Source organism: Aricia agestis, chromosome Z (assembly GCF_905147365.1).
Source record: "Aricia agestis chromosome Z, ilAriAges1.1, whole genome shotgun sequence".
NCBI classification, from domain to species: Eukaryota; Metazoa; Arthropoda; class Insecta; order Lepidoptera; family Lycaenidae; genus Aricia; species Aricia agestis.
The window spans coordinates 12,838,928-12,852,387 of record NC_056428.1 but is presented as its reverse complement, the minus strand read 5'-3'; the positions used below and the strand labels follow the sequence as shown (position 1 = coordinate 12,852,387).

General features: G+C 37.2%; 1 protein-coding gene across 1 annotated transcript; it reads right to left on the bottom strand.

Annotated features, from left to right (window-relative positions):
- Nucleotides 1–1,541: 1,541 nt before the first annotated feature.
- Nucleotides 1,542–12,494, bottom strand: LOC121738660 (polycomb protein suz12-B). The gene is made up of 9 exons (XM_042130867.1): nucleotides 12,329–12,494; nucleotides 12,207–12,253; nucleotides 11,849–12,136; nucleotides 10,948–11,149; nucleotides 5,934–6,181; nucleotides 5,358–5,568; nucleotides 4,151–4,338; nucleotides 3,464–3,774; nucleotides 1,542–3,237 (listed from the first exon to the last, which is right to left on the bottom strand). Exons 1-9 carry the CDS (start codon nucleotides 12,426–12,428, stop codon nucleotides 2,544–2,546), a joined length of 2,289 nt encoding a protein of 762 aa, XP_041986801.1. The 5' UTR covers nucleotides 12,429–12,494; the 3' UTR covers nucleotides 1,542–2,543.
- Nucleotides 12,495–13,460: the final 966 nt, after the last annotated feature.

Below are 13,460 nucleotides of genomic sequence, written 5' to 3'. Positions count from 1 at the left end.
CGAAGCCGCGCGGGACATCTAGTGTTAAATATTTTCGTATGAGAAAATGATTTTGGTATTACGTATGTATGAGAATTCCGATGGTACCCGGCCTCTTAATAAGAGACAAGTGTATAATAAACTCACAATAATTTCAAAAGACTATATCCTATCCTCTCATGAATTAATAATTAAAGTATTAACGCAGCTAATTATTCAAGGCTGATATCTTTGTCTTTATTTTTCATGTGACTTTTACAATGAGGGGGAGAAAGACAAGCCGACCTTTGCTGTATAAATAGTTACAGTTAAAGGGCCGATTCACACCGGAATCTGCCCTTAGTGGCCCTTACTGTAACTATTATGTACGGCGGCGAGCATTTTCAGTGTCATAATATGATTTTAAACTTTATTTTCATTATTGTAATACATAGTATCGCTTGAGAAACTTGGAAAATCTCGCGGCCGCAAGTAATACCACAATAAGGTCGAGATCAGCATAGCAAAAACCTATCTTATTCATAATACAATTATACCTAAATTACTACCAGTCAATGTATCTGTAGACCATGAAATATAACGTCATGACATTGCATATCGAGTCTACAGAATCTGTATACATGATTTACACTCGCGTCTCGTGGCTCGGGTCGCGGGCCACGGCGCGTCTCACGGCTCGCGTCGTAGCTCGCGAGTTCGTCGAGTTGGCGAGCTTGTGTTTACATTCTCGCGAGTCGCGGCGTGTTCAGTTTTTTTCGAACAATCAACGATGGAGGACGTCGAAGTATTGGTGGCATCAAGTTATTGAGTTTTTACAGCTACATATACAACTAATTTACAAAAACGAAAAGTAAAAAATAATCGGTCAAGTGCGAGTTGGACTCGCTCACGAAGGGTTCCGTACCGTTGTTTATTATAAGCGAAGCAATTCAACAAAAACGGGCAGTCAAAATCACAACCGGCACGGACTAGCGTTTGTAACCGAATTAAGAGCGAGCGCGAGTGTAAAAGGGATGACAGACGTGCGAGTAAGTACGCGGACTTATAGCTCAACGATCTTAATTGCCTGTATGTCAGCAAAGAGCCGCGAGCCTGGGGGCATGGTTATCCAGTGTGAGCGATTCTCGTGTGTCACCGACGCGAGCCGAGTAAGTTCGCGAACTTAATACCCGCGTGCTTTAAGTTCGTACGTCTATCAGGCCTTTAACACAAAGCTCGCGTCCTCCGCGAGCTCCTTTGGCTTGTGCCCAAAAAACCGCTCCTGACGCGAGCCGCGCCGCGAGACCAGCACCGAGTTCATGTTTACACTCAGGGCTCGCGGCGCGTCTCGCGGCTCGGCTCGTGGCTAGCGCGCGAGTGTAAATCAGCAAGTAGAATTTTGTAGACTTTGATGGCGTAAAAAAATCTAATAGTTTGATAAACTTTTAGGTAATACAGTGTCAGTTTGTGTTTTATAACTTTATTTCAACTACGCATTTCGGTTTGAACTTTTAACTAACTTAAATTACAGGCCGTATGCAACATTAACACCTCCATCGTAAGTATCGCAGACACAATAGATTTTCAATTGTTATGCGGCAGCCGGCTGCCGCTAGGGGATTGATGGGTTAAGATTGTTTGGTAAAATTGCAAAGAGGAAAGCGCAGTGATTGATTTATAGGTCTCTTTGGCGGGGCGGGCAGTGCCCCTAGTTTTACCGAGGGTTGTCAGTTGTGCGCGGCCTTCATCAACAATTTTTATAAACAAAAATTGTTAGCTTGCACCACAAAAATTAACCTAAAACACGATAGAATAAAAGGGCAGTAAAACGATATGGCGCCAATCAAAATAAGTCTCAATAAAAGTCGTAATTCAAATGATGCTAGAGTTTAAATCATTGAAAATAAAAATACATCCAGAATAAAAATAAGATGTTTCATGTAAAAGAAAACATGACATCCAATCATACAGTTGTAAAAATATATAAACCCAAATCAAATAGTTTCCAGTAGCATCAGTTGAAATTGCTTTAGTCACAGCCTTTTCATTATTATTTTGTTAATTTCGGCTTATGTATAAATCCAATGAAACACATATGGCTCAAATAACCTAAAATGTGTTTGGCTCAAAATATACTCCATGACAATATAATATTATGCTTTTTGTTAAAATCCTTGACATCTATCTCTTCAATTTTTTAAATCATATTGTGAAGTTTGGTGCCAATCTCCCGAATTTAGTTGGTTGTTTACTGAATATCAAGTCTCTCTTATTCTTAATATGAATGAAAGAGTAAACTAAATATTAAGACAAACAATTCAACTTACAATTTTGGTGGGACTGGAACTTTTAGGATCAGTAGGTCGATTCCGCTAAAAATACAGTTTTTATACAGTCTCGTAATATTGATATACAAAATGGTATTTTCATAAAATGACAAACTAAAGTCCAATGTGCTCTGATTGGTCAAAATCGCAAAAACGACGAAATCTAGTATCAAAGCTGTATAACATTAAATATCAGAATCGGAGAACAGAAACAGGCAGGCAGCCTCAACGTGGGTTTTCTACACCGCTGAGTATTCGCTATACAGAGCTTTTCCGTTCCGATATGGAAGATCTCTTCCGGCTCTGTATACTTCCTGATGACAACTTACGTTTGTTGTCAGTCGGTCCGGGGCTTGATGACTTATTGAAGTTGGAATTATTACCCCCCATCCTATTAGCGTTCTGAAGATTGGACGTTTTTCTTCTAACGGACGGAGAGGCTTCTACGTTGTTTAGCTTAGCTGATGTTGTCGGTGGTTTCTGTTCTATGATGACGGCGGGTTGATATTTTCCGACCGCGTTCCAATGTTCGCGCTGCGCTTTGAGCGATTCGCGCATTTTTTCTTTGGCTTCAGCGTTATCCGCTAGCATTTGGTTGAGCATTTGTATAGTTTGGTATAGAGCGACCGGGCTTATCAGGCCAAAGTCGTGCAAGGAACACATGTGTAGAATGAAATTCCTGTATAAGTTCTTTTCAAGTAACTCCTTGCCTTTCATTTGCAGGAACATCTGACATGCCAACGGTATTTGACAGTCGCCTACATAGTTGTACTTCATCACATGCAAGTTCCACATTTTCATCAATTCCTTCTCTCCTTCGTTCACGTCCGTAAACTCATCTATCATCATCATCGTCTTCTGCTGCAGCCATAACGGATCAGTCTCACTTTCTGAATCAATGTCGAGCTCATTTGGATACACTGGCAGGCAGGTGATTGTGTGATGATACAACCTGCAAGTAAATAAATATAGTAAATACCATCAAGTACACAAGTTTATGTAAAGTTCAGAGTCATATTGTGTCCTTTGTCAAATTTGAAATTAAAATTAACTAACTAAATCCTAAAATCTCAATGAGATTATAAAGTTTACATAAGACAGTTTAATTATAAGTTTATAAGTATTGGTACATGCACGATAAAGGAGCTACTTTAATTTGCTATTTGCCCATTCCTTACCTGTTATGTCCAGTGAGATACGGCCTTTGGGCGTCGCCGGTATCCGCGTCATCCAACTCTAGGAACTCCGCTAGGCTATGCCTCACTGGTCGACGGCGGGGCCTCGCTCGCCACACGAGCAGATGCGTGAGTGAGGCCCTCCGTGTGGGCCCCGATCGAGGGCCCCCGGCTCCAGTAGTGGTGGGCCCGCCGCCGCCGATGGGGGCCCCGCCGCGCCCCTGCGCAGCTATGAGGTCGTGTGGCGAGCCCGTATAAGAACCGTCATATAGCTCGTTTATAGAAACGTCTATGCGCGCGCCACCTGGTATTGGCTGAAAGTAATTATTATTACTACACATAAAACATATCAAGAATACCTTCTAAAGCAATGAAATGGCAATTTTCATTTTTCGTAACATGAAATACCAGCCAAGCCTAAACAAATAATGATCGTAAAATTGAAAATGACTCCTTAGTTAAACATGTAGTTGGAAATCCATATCAAACTGCTGAGATTCTTTTTTAAAAGGGCCATTCGTAATTGGAATAGACATTCCAACACCGCAGATGTCATGTTTGTTAATACAATTTGTATGAGTATGACGGTCTTGTGAAGTAAAAATAGTTCAGTTTTGAATTTAAAATGCAAAGCAATTCCTCATCAGATTGCAATATAAACTGTTCTTTCAGAATTCAGAAAACACTCACAAAGTAAGTGAAGTTGAATCGCGAGTGGCAAAGCTTGAGGTGTTTGAGCAACGAGTACAGCGCGGCGCAGTCGAGCGAGCACCACGGGCAATGCAGGTCGTCACATGCCTCCGTCTGCTGTCTCGAGTTGTTGTTGTAGAGAAACTGGTAGATGATCTGCTGCCGGCCGTCGTCTTTGTGTTTGTCACCTGGAAGATATAAGTATATTATACCTTCCATATTATATCTTATATTATGTAAAAAAAAATCTAGTTTGCGTTAGTGTTGAAACTAGAAATCTAGTTTTTTTCTAGTAAATTTGAGAATTCAATAGTTTAGAAGTACAGTGATGTCATTTGTTTCCCCTACCACTGGGCAATTCTAGATGCCAAAAACGTTATAAGTTCTACTGGTCTATATGCTAATTGCTAAGTATAATAACAATCATTAAATAGTGGAGAAATACTGTTATTTTTGGGGTTTCTAATGTGATGTCGTAAATAATTGCATTTTTTCCGGTAACATTACAAACGCAGGCTGAACCCTACGAGATTTATCAAAATAATGTACTAAGGGCCTGTTTCACCACTTCCTGATAAGGCTATCCACTAATTAACTTGACAGATCAAGTATGGAGAATCAGTCAGGTGAAACAGACCGTAAGTATTGTACACTATCAAAAGGTCTACAGAAAACTTCGCGATGGTATATGTCTATCTCTTATTGATATCCCACAGTAACATTTTTGTCATTTACTTTTAACTACAAATAATGGCTAATTTTCGAAGCGATTTTAACTAATATAGGCAATACAGCATTAATCTTTATTCAATTAAATACTTGAAATAAATTATTATTGATTTAATATAGATCTATATGGCCCTCTACAGCAAATGATTTAAATGATTAAAAAATTGCGGGACGTAGATTTTGCGGCGGTACCGACCAATGCGGGTAGTAATGAATATAAATCAAAACTACTGAATATATTTTAATAATTTTTTCAATGAGTGACATAGCTGCTATATAGGCATTTAATACCCGTGCGAAGCCAGGGCGGGTCGCTAGTCAACTCAATACATTACTTGCTAGTTGCTGTGTATGATGTAAAAAATCACTGTATTTAACAACTGTTTCTACATTGCTATATTACTTTCTTTATTACGAAAATAAAAAACAAGCTATTCTGAGGAATTAACGATTAATAGGCAGTAACTAGTATACATACCATTCTTATTTTCACTAGTAGAGCTCTTTTGTGGTCTGTCTTTGCTTGATGAATTTTCTTTCTTAATACCGTTGGTTTCAGTTTGTTGGTAAAGTTTAGGCCTATTGACCAGTCCATTGGTTGGTTCCTGACTCCAGCTGAGTTTCAATTTCAATAATGGTCTAACTTTGAATATGTCAAATGGATTGGTTTCTGACTGCACATCATTCTCCTGAAAAAAATTATATTAAGCTTAATAAATCGCGCGGTTACCGAATTTGTTCACGAGCAAAGTTACACTATACATCTAGAAATAAGGAAGCCTATGTAGTATGTCTGCATTTAATTTTAACGAAAATTTGCACTGATATCTGCTGATTTTGCACAACGTGAATTACAAAAACTTGTAAGATAAGTCGAAGATTATGAGCTGTAAAAAATTAAAATGATTGCCTGGTGTCTGAGGTTTTCTGATAAGAGTTTATCTATTCCCAAGTTTTGTGATTAGCTAAATTCAAAGTACCAACTACCTACCCATCTATGCACAAAACTGCTCAACAGATAAAACTGTATAAAATCATAAAAAAATCTACTTACATTTGGTATAGTCTCCCACTGTGCCATCAATGCTTTGTGCGGGGACCTCGCTATAGTAGCACTTCTGCCCCCTGGGGTCGCGTCGTGTAGTACCAAATCATACTCTCCATTTGTCAGCAGACATCTATTATGCTTGTCATACACTATTAACTCACTACCGTAAAGTTTACTCCACTTATTATTATCTGTAGGAGATGTAGGAGTTGTGTTTAAGTCAGCTGATGGCTTGAGACGTTTTGTGAGTGGTTCTGAAATAAAAGTATTATGGAAGTTCAATACACACCTAAATACAGCAAATTTTTTATTTATTTATTTTATGTTGTTTTCAACATCAAGGTCAATTTTGCACCATATATACATTTTTAGGGTTCCGTAGCCAAATGGCAAAAAACGGAACCCTTATAGATTCGTCATGTCTGTCTGTCTGTCTGTCTGTCCGTCCGTATGTCACAGCCACTTTTCTCCGAAACTATAAGAGATATAAGTACTTTTGAAACTTGGTAAGTAGATGTAATCTGTGAACCGCCTTAAGATTTTGATATAAACATGAAAAAATTATAAAAAATTTTAGGGGTCCCCATAGGTACAGTACAACTGAAACAAAAAAAAATTTTTTCATCTAACCTATGCGTGTGGGGTATCTATGAATAGGTGTCAAAAAATCATATTGAGGTTTCAAGTATAATTTTTTTCTAACCTGAATAGTTTCCGAGAGAGACTCTTCCAAAGTGGTAAAATGTGTTTTTTTTATACGTCATAAATGGTAAACCTTAAATTAACTTTCATTAAATCAATTGAAATATAAAAATAAATCAAAAACCTTTTAATTTCATAAAAATAAACCTTATTGCTGCTGCGGAACCCTTCATGGGCGAGTCCAACTCGCACTTGCCCGGTTTTTATAAAATCTTTTCATAATACATATTTGATACCTACGAATAATAATAAGTAACTAGAGATCGCCTAATGGTCGAAATTCGACCTTAGTTTCAACGATATTAGTACTACTGTCTACTACCTATATTTTGTAAAAAAAATATTGACTTTATCATATTTTTTTCAACTCTTGTCTCTGGGACTCAACTGATCTCAGACTGGCCGTGTCAAGCACTGTCAATATCTCAGATTCAATACAAAAAACTATAATACATTTTCAATTTGTCAACTTATTGTCAACAGACTTCAACCATAAATAAAAGAGTATAATTCGTATGTATAGGTTTGTCACTCAAAAATCTGTCATTTTTCCTAGTGTGTGTGTTGAAGTATGTGTAATGTTTTATTTGTTAAAAAAATGTATGACAAAAGCATAATTTCAAAATAATATTAGCTCGATGCACTCCTTCACCATATAAACTATAACTGAGCAAAATTTCATTCACCTACGTTTCCCCATTTTTCGTCAAAAGGGATACAAAGTTTTTGGCTCCCTTATTAATATAAGTAACTAGCGACCCGCCCCGGCTTCGCACGGCTATAAAATATATTACAGCCTATGTCACCAAAAAAATGATTAAAATCGATTCAGTAGTTTTGATAAATAATTTATTACTACCCGTGGCCCGCATTGGTCGGTACCTACTGCCGCAAAAGCTACGTCCTGCAATTTTTAAATCTGTAATATCTTCGAAAATATTCATTTAAAATTTAAATCATAATATGCTTTATGCGTTTTCATACGTGGGAGAGCCATACTTCGGCACGAATGGGCCGGCTCGACCGGAGAAATACCACGTTCTCACAGAAAACGGGCGTGAAACAGCGCTTGCGCCGAGTGAGTAAGTTTACCGGAGGCCCGATCCCCTACCCTATTCCCTTCCCTACCCTCCCCTATTCCCTTCCCTTCCCTCCCCTACCCTCCCCTATTGACTATTACCCTATTCCCTCTTAAAAGGCCGGCAACGCACCTGCAGCTCTTCTGTTGCTGCGAGTGTCCATGGGCGACGGAAGTTGCTTTCCATCAGTTGACCCGTTTGCTCGTTTGCCCCCTTATTTCATAAAAAAATGCTGTAAAGGGCCATAATCAATAATGTATTCAAGAGGAGTCCACACCACCGTTTTTCCATACAATTTACAAACGTTGTCCTTAGTGATCGAAGCGTTGTCCCCTGTTTCCTCCCTGGATAATGCCGGTATAGTTATGATTTTTTCCCTGAATATCTGTGGCCACTATTAACATCAACTTAACATGTCTATGTCATGTCCTATGTTTTCTTTTTCATAATTGTATTATTAAAAAAGATAAGAACGTCCAAAAACCCAAAAAATGGCCAGATTTTCCTCTGTGTTCAAACACCCAGAAAACAAAACTGGCTAAGATATACAAAAAAAAAACATAGGAACACAGCTCAAGCCTTGCTTTAATTCTTGATGAAAAAATTACTAAAATCAGTTAGGTTTTGGAGAAGGAATCAGCGGACAACGAATCGAAGATTTTCTGTTCTTTTATTAGAACTTTTGTCTTGTTGTCTCTATCGCGCTCTGCGGTGGGAGACTTGAGATTGGTGAGACAGCAATACATTTTCAAATACCTATTTTCAATTTCTCTCGCCCTTGGTGTATCCTCTTAAAGTATTTAATTGAATAAGGATTATTGCTGTATTGGTTAAAATGGCTTCGAAAATTAGACATTATTTAAAGTTAAAAGTAAATGACAAAAAATGTTATTGTGGGATATCCTTATACGTATATCACGGAGTTTTCTGTAGACCTTTTCAATGTGTACAATATTTGGTACATTTTTTACATGAAGAATAGACCACGTGAAAGTTCTTTTTTGCGGAAAAATGTACGGTTTCCGTGACATTCCCAAATTACGCGGGCGATGTATTATATTGTACATAGTGATACCTTTTCCGCGAGCGCATCGCCGCATTGGAAGCGCCCACTTCGAAACGGGCGTACATTGCGATGTACGCCCGTTTCGAAGTGGGTTTTAATTTCGCCATAACTTCTAAACCAAACGTCAAATTTTAATCATTCAAAGATCAAATATATTCTACATAAACTGTACTTAGTGATGAAATAATTTATTTTGATAAGGATTATTAGGATGAGTAAAATAAATCCGTTTAAATGTAGTCAAGATTTTTAAATAAAAAAATGGTTGTTGTGCCTCATTTGACATAGATAGGTGTAGTGTGTCGCGGACATTTTTGTAGATATTTATAAGATCTACATTTACTTAGAACATTGTATAGTTCTATCTTTTATAGTTTAGGGAGCGTACGCAAAATAAGTAAATTTTCTGGTTGTTTCCGAAAAACTGAAATATCTTACGGAACCCTATATTTTCAAAAATAAAAAGTAGCCTATGTTACTCGTAGGTAAATAATGTAGCTTTCGAGTGGTGAAAGAATTTTTAAAATCGGTCCAGTAGTTTTTGAGCCTATTCATTACAATTAAACAAACAAACAAAGTTTACCTCTTTATAATATTAGTATAGATAGTATAGACTAGTATAGATCTTAGATCTTAGATCTATAGAACTTAGGAAATGTAACTCTGTAAAAAACATGCTCTGCAATACTTGTCAAAAATGTGTACCTTGGGTATACATTTAGGTGGCCTTGAGCAGTTAGGCTGACGTTACATGACAGTTCAAAAGGAACCAAATTTTAGACTGGATTGCACCAACTAACTTTAACTTTAACTTTGACTACAGTGCAAAATGTCAAATCTTTGGGTAAAGTTAAAAATGGACGCCATCCAGACGCCATATTTAACTATAACCATAGAGCTCGACAAGGTTTTAAATGCATGTGGCGAAAAAAGGAACTAACGCTGTCATCATACGAAAGCCGCAATTTTTGACAGTTCTCCTTTACCAGCAGCACAATACCAGTAGTTCGACTGCAAAGAAACGGACAGGTTTCAATATCTGTCAAATTCGTCGGGTTTCACTAGGATTATGAATGGATTGTCCCTCGCGCTGGCTGATATAATTTATTTTTAAATATTTAGAATAAAGATTTCAAAATTGGATTCTGACAATTTTAATCGCCGGGCCAAAACACAAACAACAATACATCCAAAGCGGAACACGTCCAGCGAATATGTCATAGTTTTAAATTCGTAGGTAACAATTTAACAACCCTGGCGACGATTTTCGTCATAATACGTCAAATTTAAAAATTTCAACATCAGTTCTAAGTCGGCATACACTATCATTCTGTCTACTCTGCCAGCAGCGCCCCCGCCCACGCGCATATATAACCTTGTTGGATCAGCTGTCATCTGTCAATTTATCCGGGCAAAGCTAAGGGTAAAGTTAAAGTTAAATTTACCTTAACTATAACCATAACTTTAACTTTACCCACGCCTCTGGTGTGTCCACCCACCCACCCAGTCTAAATAGGTAATACTATGGAAGTTATGTTTCCTTAGTTTTTATTATTCATAGTTTGATACCCTTCTTCCTTGTATATCTATAAAACATAATTTAAAAATATTAAAATACTATAACAACACATTTATAAAATGGTCGCTTTGGAGAATCATATTACGATTCATTTTTTTAAATTGCAAAATGCAAGTCTGCTTGCAATTCATGTTTAATAATTTGTACTAATTTGACATATTTTGTCAGTTTGACAGTTTTGACAATTCATTTCCTGAATTGATTGAGAGGAATTGCTTAAATGTGACCATTTTAGCCCCGCTGCTCTTTTACTTGTAAAGCACCTTCTAACCATACAATTATTTGCCACCCTTACTGGCAGTAAACAATTTGAAATAAAAAAACTAGTAACATGACTTTGAATAAATTAATGCTAATTTTATTCAACAAAACTTTATAGACTATTTACATATTTATTTGGAGCACATCAATTTAGTGTCCAAAAATGCCTACAAACCTTGTTTAGTAGTAAGTTATTACAGAAATAATGTCACTACTTTTTGCTCATTATTATTAATGACTTTATTTAATTTATATGCTAATGTCTCTAAAAATAATAATAATAATAATAAATAACGTAAACCAATTAACTATAGCAAAACAGTGATAACATACCATCCATTTCACCGTTGGTTATTTCTGTAGAGCTGGTTCCATTAGCCGAGGCTTTAGTAACTGTAACTCGGAGCATCAGCATGTACGACTTTACGTTGGGTCCTTGTGAAGGGCTGAAAGTGTCACTGGATATGCTCACAGCAGATGCCATGGCTGGAGGTTCAGATGACGATGGATTGAGTGGCACAGAACAACTGCCCACCTGAAATATGGACCAAAAAGAAAATATTACTATTAGTCCACTCATGAAATTGTATAAGCCTAACCACTGTGGAAAAGTGAAAGAATTGATTCATTGACATATTTTAGGACCAAACTGACAGACCTATTTAGCCTATCTATTTTTATCTGTTTAAATGTGTTTTTATCTACAAAGAAACCCCTTTACAGTGGTCATGCAAGCATGCTATATTAAAATCTTATTTATTTAACCTTCAAGCGGTCGCGCGACGTCGAATAGACTCCCTTCAATACATTTTCGCCGATATTATCGATATTTCTCATTGAATCCGTATTGTTCTCTCAGTAGCTTCTCATAATTTATCTATCTACCAAATAAACAGCTTACACTTATAACTTTCCGCACCCCCTTAGCAACGTGGAGCTCAATTGTTTTGGTCATAGTACCGGCGTCGAAAAGACGCCGCGCGCCTTTCGTATTATTTTATACATAGTTTTCATATAATTGAGGCAAATCATATATATTTATAAAACTAAATCTTCGATGAGCGATAACATCAAGTGTTAAGTATTCCTAGATGACGTAAAATCGGAACTAGGGTTAGTAAATTTCGACCACTTTTTCTGCCCCTGTTCACACAAGATAAGCATTAAAGAAAATGAATGTGTCTTGTCATTTTGCTTTATTGGAAAATCAATCAAACTGTTGAATTAAACTTACAGAAACTTCCACAATAGCAGATGAACTTTCTTTCCTCTTTTTGTGGCAGATCTTTAGCAGGAGAGTCTCAACTTTAACTTGATAGTCTCTAGGTTCATCCAAGCTTTTATCGTAGAATCCCAGAAAGGTTAATGTCATGTATCCACCTAGACTGTTCAACTGTAGTTCAGTACTCTTCTTCAGGGTGATTTTCTCTAATAATGAATCAACCTTGAATCCGTTACGACTTTTATTGCTCCGAGACATCCTACGTTTCATGTATGATAAGGTTCTGTTTAGAAATATTGGCTGAAATCATAAGGTTAGTTAAATACGCAAGGAAAGTAAATGAATCACATTTGGGCAGCACTGTACGTACCGATAGCATATTTCTGGTCCGTAGAAACCTGTAAATTTGTGTTGGCTCTGTAAAACAAAGGAACAAGCGTAAAAATACAATTCACAGCAAAGGCTTGGGAGGCGTGCAAGGCCTGTACTTACTTTCGAAAGCTTGTAAAAATAGCTCATGGTCGGCCTGCAAGTGATCAATTTTAGAATTTTTACCCGTTTCATTGTCTTTATCTCGTTTTTTCGGAGGCATTTTCGGTTTTAGATTGTTATTACCAAAACCGCCAAGATCAGTAGTTCGTTGACATGACAGCGTCAGGTCAAGCTTACGGTGTTGCCAATTTAACTATGTAATGATTGGCAAAATAAAATACCGTATGTTTAATTCCTTAGAAAAGGAGAAGGTGTTTTATGGCCCGTCCACACGATTGCCAAACCTCAACAAAATATGGTCACAATACAAACGTGTGGATAGGGTGTTTGGCTTGGTTTGTTTAGGTTTGCAAAGACTTGTTGGTTGTAGCCGATCCGACCCAGTGTCGGTTTTTGATACAATTCAAAGGGAATTTGCCGCAAGCGTTTGCCACTCATCCACACGTTTATGCTCGTTCATTCTTGTCGATACTCTGTAAGCGAACAGACGTGCTATATGTACGTAGTATCCCCTTAGTAGTCTGTGTGTGCTTTCGAAAAATGAATGACTGGTGGTTAAATGAAAACGTATTAAATTATAGCCGTATGTGTCGTTTTTTTATACTCATTTTCTTATATTTATAACTAGCTGTTGCCCGTGACTTCGCCCGGGTCAAATTAAAATATTTCATTTAGGGTCAAATTATAGAAGTATTGATATTTATATTGTATTTATGTTTATGTACTCTGTGTATCTTTAAAGGCTAAGAAACAATAATTTGCTGTACATATTTGCTTGTTCTGGTTTTTTCTGTTTCATTATTATTATATCTTGTATTTGCATGGTCGCATGAAGTCATCACCCGTGCCCACTACATGCCAATCAGTTTTCGTTATAGTCCTTTAAGCCACTCTGACATTGGCAACTCACCGAGGCGGCCATTTTTAAAAGAAGAAGAAGTTAGAGTCGGGCTAGCGAAAGATGAGACTGGAAAAAGGCGGCAAATTAAAAAAAATCGACGTATAACAACCCTGTTTAAAGCCGGAATTATAGTTTTAATCTACGAAATACGAATAATAAAAACTAAGAAACCTTATTATTCGTAGTACAAAACTATATTTCCGGCTATAGACATGGTTGTTAAACGTCGAT